The following is a 16883-nucleotide window of genomic DNA, read 5'->3' on the forward strand; positions in this document are numbered from 1 at the left end:
TCCCTGTCGCTGTTTGTCTGCTAATCTCGTGTCATCTTGAGTAAACTAAAATGAGAGGTACATGCATCATCATCCACTACAATCATTGGCTTGATCTACACTCTATCCACGGGGTACACTCTCTATATATTATAGTGTGTAAGAGTACAATATACACCAATATATACACCAAGACGGCGTCTGTCATGTTTCGGTTGTATGCACAAAAAAACACGACTTGAACTGATTTGACTTGGTAGTTTTTTTCTTCTTCAGTAAAATGGATAAATGACCCAAAACAGAATATATATTATGGGGAAATCACAGAGGCCACAAAGTTGGTGGTTTAGTGGTAAGCACTCTTGCCTTTATCGCAACAAGAATCGGGTTCACGACCCAGTTGAATTAGGTTCATAATAGACAGTGGATGGAAAAATGTTAACTATAATTCCCACACCAACTAAAGTTATCAATGTTTATAAGGGTTTTTTTGTTTTTAACCTCTAATGACCCGTTTGCGGTTTGGGAGGATATGTAAGATTGTTTTATCACCTGATAACTTCTATTTGTTTCTGTCCCTGAGACTCCTAACTTTAAAACATAGTTTATTACTTTTCATGTGTGCTATATCTGTGATTGGTGTTGAGAGTGCTGTTTACACAGCAATAAACCTCTCAAATCCCAAACCGGTCTATTGCACTCTTTTATTGAAAGTCAAAGTTTTTTAATAAAGAACTGTGTCTTACACCAATTCCTATAGCTTTACTAGGACAAAAATATATATTTAACAAAACCTAGAGTTAATAAGAAGTGATTAGTAAAAAGAAATACTTGGCTAAGATGAATAATAATATACCGGAGCAAGTGTGGCCTTAACTCTCAACACACAGCTTTATATACTATTCTGACACAATAATATCACTGAAAAATAATTTGCGTATGATTTAGGAAATACAAATAAATACAAAATGATGTACTGTAATAGAAACCATAAAATCCATTTACTTTAGCACCGGTTTTAATCAGAGCAGGAGAATTTGAGTTAGTGTGGCTTGAAATCTCTTTAAAATGGTCAGATTTATCTTCAGTTAATTCAAAGACGTGCTAATTTTGACTGTAAGATATGTTATTAAAGCCTCAAACAGAATATTTTAGAACGTAAAACCACATATGAGCAGTTGCTGAAATATTCAGCGCCTTCAGCCCTCTGATTCATCGAGCTTCTATTAGATTCAAGGATTCCCCAAGTGAGTATCAACCCTAGTTCCATTTGAACAGGAAGTAAAATGAGACGTCAACAGTATTTAGTCAAATAAAAGGTAGAGATTAAAGAAACTTTGGCAGCCGAGTGTCAGTAAATGACTGCATTTATAATTTATCAACTGTTGTGCTAAGCAGTGGCCACCAGAGAGACGGGGGGCCGATTTCTGTTATAACCTCTTTACTTTACTCATGAGGGCACTTAGTAAGGGCAGCTCTATTCTCAAAGTGGTTATTTAAACTACAGCTATCAATAGGTACTGCAAAGAACCTGACAGAGTATAAGCAAAACAACCCTTTCTAATCCGAGCCTGATTAAATGAAATTGTCACAGCCATGAAAATGATCTATGACACTAAGGTGAATGTGTAAAGTGCCATAAATTTCTTTTTGTCCTACATTGAAAGGTCAGCATTTGCTAAGATGAGTCCAAAGACACGGCTTTATTTCACAATAATAAAAAAATGAAAAACAGAAGCGACTCTAAAGACAGAGTTCCTGCCTTAGCTATAAACCGCAGCTCGCTCATTAATGAACAGCATTCAGGCACAGGGTAAAGCATGAGAGCAAGGTGAATGTCACTATATAGGAGTGTTGTACTGTACTTTCATAATCATCAAATATGACGAAGAAAATAAGCAGTAACGATCGCTCATGAAGAGGATTAGTTTGGTACGTTTTCTGGGTCGCTGGCCCAAAATGAACGGCAAAGACTTAAAGTGTTAAAACAAAGCACAATACAGCGATACAGCAGAGCACATAGTTCAAAGCAGAACTGGTTGTTTTTTCTCTGGCAGTCTCCTGTAAATGTACCTCCATTACCGCTATCCCTTCTAAAAGAACATTTTGCAATGCAGTATTCCACTTCACATTTTAAAGAATGATTTGGACTGATGCCACGCAGGCAGAGATAACGTTATATTCAATCCGACTGAATAATCACTATTATTTTTTTCCACTCTGGAAAGCTTCCTCTAGGGCTAAAAAAAAATAAAAAAAAAAATACATGATACTACTGCAGGTAGAATAGTACTTGAATAGAGTGTTCAGTCAGTACAGGGCTCCTCAAAGCATCATCTATTACGGTGCAATTGAGAAGTGCACATTTTAAATCATTCTCCTCAAGCACAGCCATTCTCCCAATACATCCATATTCTGTATAGTATACATCAAAGTCCACCAACACCACAGTGAACAAGAATGTATTTAATAAGAAAACGCTTAGGCTTTATTGATGGCTTCTACTGTAATACCTGCATGACTGTATATACATTCAGTCAGACGTTTGTGACTTTTTTTCTTTTTCTTTTGGACAATTTGTTGTCGAGACGACACTTTTGCTCTTTGCTCCTGAGAATTACCAGAGTTTTTGCAAGAGCAGATGGTTGGGCAAGGGTGTGATACTGGCAGCTGCTTCCACGATCAGTGACTTTCTTAAAACAGATTACTCATTTGAACTTTAATACTTTGCAGAACTGTTTTACCACAATGCATTTCCAAGTTTAAACAAGCCACTTCAGAGTTTATTGAGGGACTTAAGATGCACTACACGGTTGTTGTTCTTGTTTTGTTTTGTTTTTACTTTGATTGTTGTTGTTTTTTCTCCTTGAAGAGCAATTTAATCATTGGCAGCAGTTAAGCAGTGTAGTGTACCAACTGGGATTTGACTAACTGATGACTGTGCACTCACCAGCTGTGAACTATTATGAAAAAACAGTAATGACCAGCAGATTGATAAAATCAAAGTCTCAACCAACAGCCAGTGATGCCTCCCATACAGCTGTCCCAAATAATGGCATGCTTCCTAACAAGCGCAGTCTCCTAACGCAGCCATAAACCTGTGATGTGACTATCGGCACAAGCCTCCTTCAGATGCCAGATGACTATGAATGAAAGAAAATGGATGCTCCACAGAGCAGTGAAGACTTAATGACACTGAACGTGTAGACAGGTTTACTCACCCTGTACCAAACAATCTCTCGAAGCCGTCCGTCAGTTTTGAAGTTACACTTGAGAGTAACAGTCTCTCCCACAACAACAGGAGGCAGGGGCTCTATGGTAACTGTCAAATATCCTGGAAAAAAAGAGGGAAGAGTGTCATTAAAACACAGCACTTAACTTTAAAGAAATGCCAGTTACATATTCTTAGGCAATCACATACTCTCCCACACAGGGGAAAAGTATCTTGGCAAACAGCACTTCAGTGGTACTTGAGGATAGTAAAGAGCCTTGAGGTCAAGTTAAATGAAATATGTGTATATCTTACACCACAGTAATGTTAAAAGTAATGTATTCTGTAGGCTCAATGTCAATTCCATCATCCTTGAAACAAAAAATAGTACTGAATATGAAGTGCTGTTGTCTCTTACACTTTATAAGTACAACAGCATTTATCCTGAATTTGTATCTACTGACCAAACAGAGCAGAACTTGTGTAGAAGTCAAGTCTTTACTGCTATAATTACCATATTGGAACAAATCCAGTAAATACAGCTAATGTGTGCAGTTCTTTGGATTTTTGACCTTACTTTTAAACCACGTTCACTTAAAAAAAAAGTTCAAATCTCAATATTATTGCGCTAAAATATCAGAGATAAGATAAAGATAAAGATAAGAAAGATAAAGGTTTGTTCTTGAAACAATGTAGAATGAACTTTTGAATACACAGAAAAGCAACAAAAAATGTTTTAGAAATCTAAAGATTTCTACATTTAAGCACAAGCACAAGAGTTGTCAAATAACAACTGAATTCAAAGATAATGAGAAGACCTGCAGAGAACGATTATAGATGTAACATAGTTAATAAGTTAATAATAAGTGAATGAATAACTTAATACAAGTTTTCAGTGACTTTGTAGTATCAAACGATATCACATACTAGTTTGTAAGCTGCAAAAAGGGGCTGAATGTTTAAAAAAGACCTGCTCATTGTTAAATAAAAATAAATGACTGGCTGTAAAGAGGAGAGTGCACTCATCCATTCAATCATTTAGTGTCTTGCGGCGTTGGCCTGTCTAGGTCATTGTGTCGATTAGCGTGACCATATATATCCACAGGTACCTCACTGAATCAGAGAGGGACGTGGAAACAACACTGTTTGTCCTTCGGGTGACTTATGTTGTCGAGAAAGTTAAGTTTATGGCTGTCCCACAAAAATGCGTGATGGATTTAAAGCGCGGCGTCGCGCAATGCGTTTCGAAGCGACTGGGTCTACGCAACAGTTACAACATTATAAAGGAGAATAAGACGTCAATGAATAATTCAAGGGTGCACATAACTGAGCATAAAGGCAGGAATGAAAAGCTGCCTGCGTTGAACTTTTCATTTTTAGAACAACACAGCTGTGGATTTGTGTGGCGCAGACGGTAACAAGCGGAGAAGAAGTGAATAATCACCAGCAAAGTGTTTCACAGCACAAGACACAGCACTGTAAAAAGTGTTACTTGTCTTTAAAACAACATAGTCTGGGGTATCTACATAGGTAGACACGGATCAGCATGTCTCTCGTGTCAATGCACACAGATATGACTATTAAGGAATCATTTAATCAGTAGGCTGAAGAGATCCCCTCTCTCTCGAGTCAAATTGAATGAATAAACCTTTCCGGACACTGCATGTCATTAATACTGAGCTGATGTTCTTAAAGAAAATCCGAGCCACTTACGACGAACCCACAAGAGGAGCAATCTTGTAAATGTCTCTCTGCAGGTTTTCCACAAAGGTAGTAGGAACTGGAAATGCAGATTACAGGAGGGGGAAAAAAAAAAAGACATAAAACGTCAACACAGGCTGTGAATCATGAGGTTGTCTGCTCATGTCACTGGTAAAATGTTTCTTTCAGATTCTAGATGTTCAATACATGCAGCAGGCAGTTAGGGCGCATTACTGTAAAAGAAGCTTGATGGTCTCGTTGTGTGGTTGCAGGGATTAATGGTGAACAATCCATTGACTTTGTGGCAAAGAGGGAAATGTAGCATGGCCAATGACAGAGAAACGCTCCAGAGTGTGTGGGGAGGGATGAGAAATTTTTAAAAGAGCAAATTACACGGGTTATGCACTCGTGCCAGAGAAGTTCGCATTTCAAATAATCCCTATGAGAAACTGGAGCAGTTGAAGGCTGCACATACATAAGACATGCGGGCATAATTCCCACACAATTCAATATCCATTGGATGCAAATTAAACGACTCCATAAATTAGACATATTCCGTTTGCCAATTCTCTGTTGAAATTGTTCCAATGCAGCAATATCTCTTGTTATGCTTGGTGGCCTTGTTAAAACGGAGGCTAATATGGGCCATGTGCACACAGCAAAAGCACCAGTGTAAATTCAACTCGGAGCATGCAAAATCAACACTGTGAAAATGTTAATGTGAGACCTCATCCATTTGCAATAATTCAACACTTATGATCATTTGGACAGTTTCTCTAGAACCATATCAGTGCTCGTCAATTGAAAATAATGAAACATTTAATCTAGTGTGAAGGCTCTCACTAGTACTGTGGTCGCCTGTTATTCCCTTCAATCCCTGCATGAAATATAAAAACATACAGCACGACTCCTATGCCGTTCATCATGCTGTGATTCGAATACATTTAAAATTAGATCATGAATGAAAAAGCCAATATAGCGACCGGTACCAGTGTTGCAATAAAAGCGATAACAAATCAACTTTAATTTAGCGAGACACCTTAAATCTATCATATGTACAATACATGCACAATGTCGGTGCAATATGAAAGCTTTAATGTCACAAGTGATAAAGAGACAAGTCATAGTGAAACCAACTTGGCAGTTCACAATGAATTGTATTTCTGCAGTTTAAGGAAACAATTAGGATCTGACAGGATTTAACCAGAAATCTAGTCTAACCAAATTTCACCCTTGAATACGTTGATTTTATCTAAATGCTACACACAGACTTGACATGTTTATGTTCATGCTCGCGCTGCACAATTTCGACTCCCGCTGCATTGTAAGCTCCCCCTCGTTCAGAGTAAACCCCAGGTATGTTTATTTAACGCTCACTACCACCTCCCAATAAGCTGCTTGTGCATGAATCTGACTCTCTAGCTAAGCTGACGTGACATCGAAATCAAACACAGCTGTGACTCTCATTTCCAGGGTAGAATCTGGGGGAAAAAAGCCTCACTCATGCGAGGCTACTTAAAAAATGTCGATGAAAGTGTGAAACAAAATTGGACAGTATATGAATTTTAAAGGGTATTTTTTATTAAGAAATGTACAAAGAACTGAAGGGAATTGAAGTCATTGCACCGGATAAACAAACGTTATCATACAACATATGAGAATCAAATGAAGGAAAATAATAATAAAACCTTTACTGTTAAATGTGAGGTTGGTATAGAGGATCAAATAGTAAAAAATATGATGATTGTCCCAAGGCCATAACAGAGCTCCATTCACTGTTGTGCCACTAAAATGGGGGTTAATACATATTTTAAATCATTTAGGGGGATGCTATCTTTTACTTTTAAGAGATTAGTACTATTCTAATGTAATGTAAGCGGCAGTCAGTGTTCACTGGCAACAGGGCATGATATGTTCATATTGCTTGTTAGTTCTGCCAGAAAATCCTTAAAATATTATGTTTGTTTTCAGACGAAAACCTTTTTTTCCTCCACAACGAAGAACAAGAGCACATAAGAAAGTGTAGAGTGGCCAGAGAGTGCATAGCATTTAATTGGCTCATACGCGGTGGTTGTAGAGGAAGACAAGGCCTCTGGCTTGTCTTAATCCATCAGAGGCGCTGTTGGAACAACTTCTAATGAGAGGGGCAAACTATGCTTTCTTCCATTAATAACAGCAATTTGCCACAGCGCAACGAGAAAGCAAAACACAGTCAATGGCAGGACCAGCCCAAAATGGGCCTGTTATTGTGTTCTGGGATCCATGACTATAGTCTACCTTTGCTTAGATGTCGTTAAAACTCGATGCAAGAGGGAAAAAAAAAATTTTCCACTCTATTCCTCGTCGATGTCGGTGTAAACAAACAGAGCTGAGTTGTGTCTAAAACACATCAAACCATTATCTAGATGTGTGTTTGTAAAAATGACAGTGAGGACATTAAGGATGAATGTCGACCCTTATGTTGACCCATAATGACTGAAACATATCTATGTCTTTTAAGAGAAACTAACACCACGGCTTTGACGCGCACACTGCATCAATGATGACAGCACCTACAACTAAACACAACAAAGTACAGATACTAGAAGTGTGTGTTCACACATGTTTGACAAAGAGTGTTTAACACATTCGGGGAGTAAACATAAGCCACTGATTCTGCAAAATAGAAATGACAAGAGTTCGCTTTAAGTCAGTGTTCTTTCATGTGAAAAATGTAAAAGAAAAAAAAGTTGTAGATTATGTAAATGTCATGTTACATTTTTTATTCACGTCATTCTCAGTAAAAGCTACTCACTAAGTGGGTAACTTTGTGGCTATTAAAACTTGCAAAGTCAGACAGGTGTCACGTAAGTATTTTTACGGCCTCGTCTTTTTATTTCTCAGAACATGAATAAAAGTTAAAGATGAAGGCACTATTTTAATGAACATTTATGACGATGAAATTGTTAGCAGTACTAAAAACGTTTTGTTTTTTTTAAAAGGCACTGAAGCAGTAAGGAACTTGTCACTTATATGTTAATTTCTCTCATTTTAATGCAATTTATTTTGTATATTTTTTGTGCACAGATGATTCGTTTGACAGCTTATTGGTCACTCCTGTAAAACCGTCTCTACATGAGATGATCCTCCATCCTCAGATCTCACCGACGTCTGAATCACAGCAAAAACACTAAAATAAAGCATGAAAGAAGAAAGGCATCTCCTTTTCATAACACCATCATTTCCACCATTGACATGTAGCTGCCATCAACATGTACTGTGTGTTTCAGATCGCTTTGAGTCAAACGTTGTGTGGGAAGCATGTGTTCGTCCACGCTCATGCGGTGGGCTTCACACGCAGTCTCAACTCCAAAACACTATTATTTAACAAACTGGCGATGTGACACAACAATCGACTAGTTTTGTCGAGATCCTGCTCAAAGCTTTGACACGCACCGCTTCATATTTGTGGTGTGCAAAGAATTTATACTCATTGGAAGAAACCTGTCATAAATAAAGCATTATTATTATTACTATTATTATTATGCTGATGATTTTTATTTCCTTTGACAAACTAATGGTGCTGACATTGGATGAACGAGCACTATGGGAGAGACTGTTCAGCAACGTCAATATATCCCAGGTAGTAATTTGTAACTGAACGTGCAGAGCTGAGCTGAGGAAGTGTGTGGAAGGAGAATGTGGACGACTGCTCGTTGATTTATTTTGGACAAGAACACAATATGTGCCTGTGGAGAACGTCTTCTTTGGTAAACAGAAAGCATGGGAGCTGGTTTTTCAATCAAAGTGATTTACTGTTTAATGACACGCTTCAGCTTCAAGAGTGTCGGTGCCCGTCTGCTGTAATCCAACACCCTCCCACAATCCCACCGTGCTATAGTGATTAGCAATCATGACAAGCCCTATCAGTGGGTCCTCATTCGAAAAGGCCTTAGGCATGTGGAATTATCATGTCATTGCTGGGAAGAGTTGGAGCCAGAGATGAAATGTTGCAAGTCTTCCCACGTGGAGTTAGTCAGAGGCAGTGTGTGTGTGTGTGTGCGTGTTCCATTGCCTCAGTTAGCCTAAAAAGCTCCTTTCATATTCCTAATTTCTCCGCTTATATCTGTATGAGTTTGCTTTGGATACCGATAGGAAGAGGCTGAATCTGTAAGTTTAGTATACAAATGCTTTTTCCTAAACTGATTGTAGAACAGGTTAAAAATCAAGGGTTGGATAAACATTAGCAATCAATACATAACAGAAATGTATGTCTTTGTGTCAGTTTTAAACATTCTGCAGCAGTAGCACGTGGTATTCATGTCACAAATCCCTAAGAAAATAATTGCCTCATAAAACAATGAGGCTCTTGTTTTAAAAAAAGAAAGAAAAAAAAGCTGCTTTTGTCAGCTTGTTGTTAAGTCCGGCTGCAGATGACTCTCTCTCTGATGGCACTAGGATATACAGATATTGCCTTGGAAAATAGAAAATAGTGGCACTTTTGTTTTTCCAACACTCGACGTGATTTAAATCCAGTGCAGAGGAGCTGAGTCGAAGTTTTTAACTTTTGTTTCAGTGAAGCTAGATGCATTTCCTTCACCCATGCTATTGGGTGCCGAGTTTAGGGCTGACATACTTGTGTTATATAAAATAAGAAAAGATAAGATAGTCCTTTATTAGTCCCACACTGGGGAAATGATATAATATTTAACAATAATGACTCCTTTCCAAATATGTCTACTACCTACAGTATAGTTTAAAGGTTCAGCATGAGGAACTTTGTGACATCTACGTCTACATTCCTTCAGTCCACCATTTCCAAGCATGTACAAGCATGGTGGCCTAAAGGTGACATAAAGGAATTCATATAACATACCATAATTTACCTTCATTCATTTCAAATGGAAGGACTCCTACCCAGGGAAGGCTCACACACTACTTTCACCTTCACATCATGGCACCACCGTACATTACCTGTACTGTATAATCCACTGTACATCATTATATTCACAATGCACATCTGTACACACTACTGTATATAATCATTCAACTGTATTACAGTCCTAGTTATAGCCTGTACATATCCATGCCAATAGTCATTTTTCTTTTCTTTTAATATACCACCCTGAACATATGCTATTTTATTACTGCTTAAAGCACTTCTGGTTGGATGCAAACTGCATTTTGTTGCCTGTACTTGTGACATGTGCAATGACATTAAAGTTGAATCTAATCTAATCTAATATAACCATGACATGTAAGACTTGTACTACTAACCCACCTTGGGGAAAAAAACACATAACATATAGTGAGGAGACTTCAAACATGATGGACGTCTGACACTTGGTACTGAAGGTAGCTTTCAGGTTAGCGGGGCCGTGTTCTAGAGTTACTAACATTGCTCAAGTCATGGTGATGTGAGGTCTGCTGTGAGTGCACTTACAAACACCAACAACTGTGGTACCCTGTCCGAGAGCTCTGTCTGAGGCGAGTAGTGCCATGATGTGATGGACGAGAGCCTAACATGATCTGATTGGCTGATGCTTGCGCTGCCGCCTAGAATGTTAAGAATTTCTCAACATCTGCTGCACACAATGTGAGTAAAGGGAGGCAACGTACCCACGGTGTTGTTCAGCAACACACGACGACGCAGCTCCATTCAAAGTGAATGAGAAACGTTTCAGTTGGCTCTACTCGACCTCGACCTCGACCTCATTTGACCCCGACACTGTAAGGCACACTCTCATATCCATATGTAACGCTGGAGCTGTGGCAGAAGCTTGTTTTTTTTATTTGAAGCTTCCTGAATGACTCTGTGTGGCTACAGCATTATTGAAAAAAAAGTGTACTGCTCCAAATATACTGTTGATGCAGTGGATGGGCCCATTTGGACTGCGGTGACTGCAGTTTGTATACTTAACAGCTCATGATTGCCTTTGCTGTTGATTTAATTTGAGGGCATTGTTTAAAGCTGCTTTTATGTCGGCTGATGCAGAATGCAGTATTATTTAAAATGCAGAAAAGTAGTTGCACGCTTCATTTTCAAAGGAAAATTGGCAAGATTACTTGTGGCCTATAATACATTTCAGTCGGTAAATATACATGTACTGAAACAAACCAGTTTGAGGCAGTGGAGGTAAAGTACTGCACCTATATATGTATATATATATATACATACATATATATATATATAGATAGCTATATATATATATATATGTATATATATATATATATATATATATATATATATATATATATATATACATATATATATATATATATATATATATATATATATATATATATATATATATATATATATACACACATCCCCCTTGGTGTTTGTCACACACACCAAAGATGTTAATAAACAAATCAGATACACTGATCTAAGCAGCAGCTGTTGCCAAGGCTTCACTGCAATCTGCAGAGTACTGCCTTTTATCACCGAGGTAGAATTACGACAGGCATATGGCAATATGCGTCCATTTCACCTTGTAACTGTGAGATGCCAGCGAGGGACCTAACATGTCAAGGGTGGACAGGTACAACTTTCATTGAAGTGGATGAAAAGAAAAAATGGTAGTTTTTGACACCGCAGCCTAAATGAAAGCAACCATATGTATCGAACAATGAGGACGGGGAGCCGCAGGATTAATAAGAAAGCGGAAGTAGTGCTAAGGGAAATTAAAAAACAGATCGTTAAAATGCACAATTTAATTCAGAAGTTTATATGAGCAACAGGCTGTTGTTTTTAATGTCATAGATGGGATAGATGGACAGATTAAATCAAATCTGTTTTTTTTTTTTATTATCTATTTTTCAGTTGTTTTTTTGCTTGGTTTTATAATTTTTTTGTTTTGCTTGTATTTCGCTGCCCAAATATGACCCATCCACCATCAAGCTTTATTGTAGCATTAGGAAACTATTTTGTGGCTGCCAATCTCAATTATTTTAACAGATCAGCCAATGTTTGTGCTAAGAGGGACTTGCACATTATACTTAAACATATTTACATCTGCTAAAGAAAGGGAGTCGAGTCATTTCCCAGTGCAACTAGAGAAATTTGCCTTTCTGTTTTATGAGTCATGTTCACTAATGTGCCTTGAAAATCATTGCATGAATAGTGTGCATCTTAATGCTTTGGTGGGAAAGGTTCAGCTCATATCTAAACTGCCAAAATAAAGTAGAACGAGAAATGAGTTGGTTCGCCCGTCGACTGTCATTTGACACATTAAAGTCAGACAGCTGTTGTCTGCTGATCCTAATGTCTGTAAAACTCCTGGAGTTTGTGCTCCTAACAACAAAAAGTGAGGAGACTCTGGATGTGCAATAGTGAGTGAGAACCTTCTGGCACAAAGTGCTGCAGGGCAAACATGACTGCTGCTCATATATTCAACTACGCTGTAACAGTAAATACACATTGGAGAAAATAAAACTTGTTTCATTAATAAAATGAGGGAATGTTGTTTTTGCGGTCAGCTCTCAGTAAAACTTTCCAGTGGACACTTTTGTGCCGGTATGGTGCAGGAGAGTGTGGATCTGTCCGTATCGTACATGTGGGAAATAATGAGGTACAGAGTGTTCCGATTTTTTTTTTGCCTTTACAGAAAATGCAAGATAGAGGATAGTGATACCTGCTGTTTGTTTGGTGGTTGTGTGAATAATGCGCCAGTGTAAAAATAAAACATGATCGATTATGTAAACCATGGAGTAATAGGTAATAAAAGGTATTTATGCATTATTCCCTACGGTATATCCAGTGTAAGAAAAAAAAACAAGAATATATAACAAACACACAAATAAGCACAATAAGTACACAATGGATAAAAAAAACCCCAGATAATTTAAATGTGAGTTTAATAGGAAGCTGTGCTCTGGTTTCCAAATATTTATACCAATTTTTCTTTTACGTGAAACACAAAATATGTGACAATAAAAGGGTGAGCTTTGCAATAATTTAAAGGCATAAAAGGATAATTCTGAATGCACCAGTGCCTTTGTAAACAATTTATAAAGATTTTTTTTCTAAAGATCTACCAAGCAGTTTCTTTTTATTTGTCTATTACTTGTATAAGTCTGTGGCTGAGAGGAATGGAATGTCAGTGAGCCTTGAACATAGCTATCTGCTTTTTAATAAGATAAACAGGGCCTGGGTGTCAGATTAATAAAATCCTCTAGGAAGTCATGATGATGTTACCACAAAAGCAAGTTGTCCTGGTAACCCAGGGACGGACTAGCAACGTTTTCAATCACCCTGAATCACCACAGGTCATGAGCAATCTCGGGAAGCAAGGGAAGAGATGGAGCAGTGTGACGAAATGGCCATTCTGAATGTCAAACAGGTAGATTGGAGGAATACGTCCAGAATGTGAGGGACATCAAGTGCACAGTCAACTCATCAAAGTGTAACTGGCCCTACAAGAATTCTATTTCATGTTGTTTCAGCGACTCATGCACTTCACATGCACCGCTGCCTCACTTAACTACACCACAAATACAAGTCAACAAGACAACAGCATTTCATTTTACAACATGTTGGAAACAAGGCCAAAAAAGAGAAGAAGAGTTTGAAAAAGAATGATTCATATGCTCCGTGAGGACATATAAAGACAGGAAGAAAGAAATATTGACCTCAGTTACAGTAAGGAGAACTGTTTCAAACAGCTGGCAATAGCCGACTACACTTAAAATACAACAGAGACATTCTCTTCCCATCGATCCTCATGGCAAAATCAGGAAATGGCAAGAAATAAAACACTGAAAGTTCTCGTGTATATAAGTGGGAATTTTGGATTCACTCCCTGTGACAATGTTCCATGACTCACTTACTCCAGCTGCTCGTGTTCTGGTTTGTTCTGGAGACAATGGTCACATGCTGCAAGAGCACGGACGTGACAGTGAGTGACAGACAGGCACGGCAACAAATCAGTCACGATCATAGCAATAACGGTGTAATTGGACTAAAATGCTTGGCTGCATTTATTTCAGTGTTGTGAGATCGACACTTTTATCTCTCTTTCATCAGATGACCTTAATTATTGATGGCTACTGAAACATGACGAGGATTTAAAAAACAAAAAAGGGTTTCAAAAACAAATGACGCTAGTTTTTTTTTTACATATTTATTATTAGTTAATTGGAGTGTATGAGAGCGTATGAGTTTGCTGGGTGTGGTTGAGCTGTTCTGATGTATTTAATGTCGCTTTTAATACAAGCTGCCTTCAAACTTAATCTCGCTGAGTGAAGTTATATACCTTTTTCCCTCTACATAGCACACAGTGGTGTTTAAAAGGTGTGTAAAAGTTTTTATCGTAAACTTTATTTAAAAGCAGAGTTGTCATCTTTTGCACAATGTAATGAAAAAACTATGTGGGTTTGTGCTTACATAACCATACAGCTGAATAAATCAGTTTAAGAGGAAAAAAGGAAAACCTTTTTCTTTTATTTAACCCAAAAGAAGTCATCTTTTTTCTTTTTTTTGTATTATTATTATTTTCAAGTTCGTACACAGTATGACTAGATAATATAAAAGCAGCGTAGCTGTAGAAGTACAGATAATTAGAGAGTTGAAATGTGGCATTACGTACATAAAAAAGGACATTGACAGCGTGAAAGCACTACGTGTTCATGCGACGTGGTAAGTGAAAGAAAGCGTCTGGTTCATCTATCATTCTCTCCTTTTTCACTTCCAGTTGTGCACTGTAGGTTTTTATCGTCATCGCTGTTCATTTTTCCAAGTAGAGATACACATAGCATCTGCAAAGCTTTCTTGGCTGCACTGCCACCGTCTCCCCAGTGTTCGGACTGCTCTGTGTCTCTCTCTGCCTTAAAGCTAACTGCACTCTAAGACCGTCTACCTGTTGCCCAGTGCCTCAGCACCAATCTGGCCCAGTGCAGGGGGCGTAATCCATGGATGGCTATTACATCAAAAGGCCTCAAAGGCAAGTGGGGGTTTGTTCATCGCTCAAGAGCAAACTGGTAAGGAGGGTAAAATGAAACTTGCATGCCGATTTATCAGCACTGCAGTGAGGATTAAAGGACTGCCAGCCCCCTGCCTGCGTTGCCAACCTACTGCCTGCACGCTTTGTTTCAGCAGCGTTTAAACCCCCCCCGTCTTTCAAGATGTGTTTCATCACTTCAAGAGAATTATGCCTCCATCTGACCAACACCGATGGAAAAAAAAAGCGGCACAAAGAGGACGCCACAGTCCTCCACTCATTGATACTATTCACCTCTGTGTGGGTACACAGGAATGTAGGTGAGGTAAGCATCTTTTTTTTTTGTCCTCTCTTTGATAATTCAACCTTTACCGTCAAACAAAGGAGAGAGGGGACACACCCAAACCCAATTACAAGCTTTGTTTTGTGTAAAAGGCTGAGGAGGAGGAGACCACATGACTGCTGATAAAGGAGAAAACAAAACAACACGCACCCACCCACTTTCATTTTCTCATTTTTTAGCACTCTTGACACAGCCATACTGGCACAACCATGGCTTTTTTACTATGTGGAATTGCATCCCATTTTATTCTTTTTTGTACAAACATCCATATAAAGTAACTACTCCGCTCAGCACCAGCCTTTTTCATTGTGTGTGTGTGTGGGGGGGGGCACGTTGATGAGCAAGACCTGTATTAAAAACTGCCAGAAGAGGAGACAGCTGTCCTAGCCCACGTCCTTATATGATCTCTGCTTAGGGAGCAGGCTGGTTTTCCAAAGCCCCATCTGAAAACAAATTAAAGAGGATTAAAGGCTGCCACTGCAGCTCCTCTCCCCTCTGTTCTGGGGAAATTGAGTGTCCTGCTGACCAAAAAGGTGACCTTCCCATCGACGTCCTGTCCCATGTACACAAGCACTGTTGCAAATACTAACATCAAAGTATGGATTTGTGAAATATGTCAGAGGGGTCAAAAAGATGACATAACAAGCTGAAAAACAGATGAACTTCAATCAGCTGTGTTTGAAAATGAAAAAAAAAAATGTACAAAACAGTCCATATGATATGGACATGATATTGAATACAATCCAGCATCAGTTAGTTTTTGCAAACACGCAACGCTAAACACAAGTATCACCAATTTAAGCAATCTAAACCTCAGCTCCATGTTCTGTGACCCATGCTTAAAAATGCACGCTACATACTCTACAGTCACAGATATCTAATCATCAGAGTGGTGTCAAGGTCTTTGACAAATCCTTGCGTCTGACTTGGCTTCATGCAATCATGTCATTGCTAAAAATACATATACACACACATTTTTTCATTTTCTTTTCGTTGTGATGTAAGTGTTGTGTTGTTCTCGTCGCAGACAGGAAGGAAGTCATCCACGTTGAGACTTAAGATGACCTGGTTGGCATTTGATAGGCCCGAGTCTCTTTGAAATCACGTCATTCTATGGGTAGTTTTGTGTTTAAAAAGAAAGAAACATTTAAACAATGGTGTCTGATTCCTCATTAATTTAGTCATTAGAAGAAAAGCAAACTTCTAATCTAAATTAGTTAATTTTGTTTTAATCTGCTGACAGCCTTAACAACTACATGCATGGTGTAAATTAGCAAATATTTACTTGTTGACCTTCACACTGACATTCATTTACATGTGCTGTCCCTATCAAATATTCCAACAGAATAAAGGTTTCAGTTAACAGTTTAAAAGCAGAATAAAAACTTGTATTTCCAGTGAAAAGTCTAAACACAGGTGGTTAGACATCAAAGCATAGGCCCGCAACAGTGACTGAACACGACTTTGTAAGGCTGATAAATATATGCATGACTGCTCGTTGTCTATTGTATCACTTTATTTCCAGTTTGAAGTTTTTTTTTTCACGTTGGGGGGGGGCTCATTGCTTGCTGTCATCTTTGACTGAACAAAGGACCATTTTGCTAATTATACAAACACTACTTTGATCATCTTTCAGCAGTGTTCCCCATGGTTAAAGCTACACTTTGCATCAATCAGTCTTCATTAACTCTGGTGTCACATGTATAATTCTGCTGTCATTTTAACTGCT

General features: G+C 38.3%; 1 protein-coding gene across 3 annotated transcripts in view; it reads right to left on the minus strand.

Annotated features, from left to right (window-relative positions):
* igsf21a (immunoglobin superfamily, member 21a) overlaps positions 1-16883 on the minus strand; it is a 146092-nt gene that overhangs the window by 95371 nt on the left and 33838 nt on the right. For all 3 annotated transcript variants that reach the window (XM_044023330.1, XM_044023331.1, XM_044023329.1), the window contains one exon: positions 3201-3313. In XM_044023330.1, the coding sequence (XP_043879265.1) occupies positions 3201-3313 (113 nt within the window). The remainder of the gene's footprint in view (positions 1-3200; positions 3314-16883) is intronic.

Source organism: Solea senegalensis, linkage group LG4 (genome assembly GCF_019176455.1).
Source record: "Solea senegalensis isolate Sse05_10M linkage group LG4, IFAPA_SoseM_1, whole genome shotgun sequence".
Taxonomy (NCBI): Eukaryota; Metazoa; Chordata; class Actinopteri; order Pleuronectiformes; family Soleidae; genus Solea; species Solea senegalensis.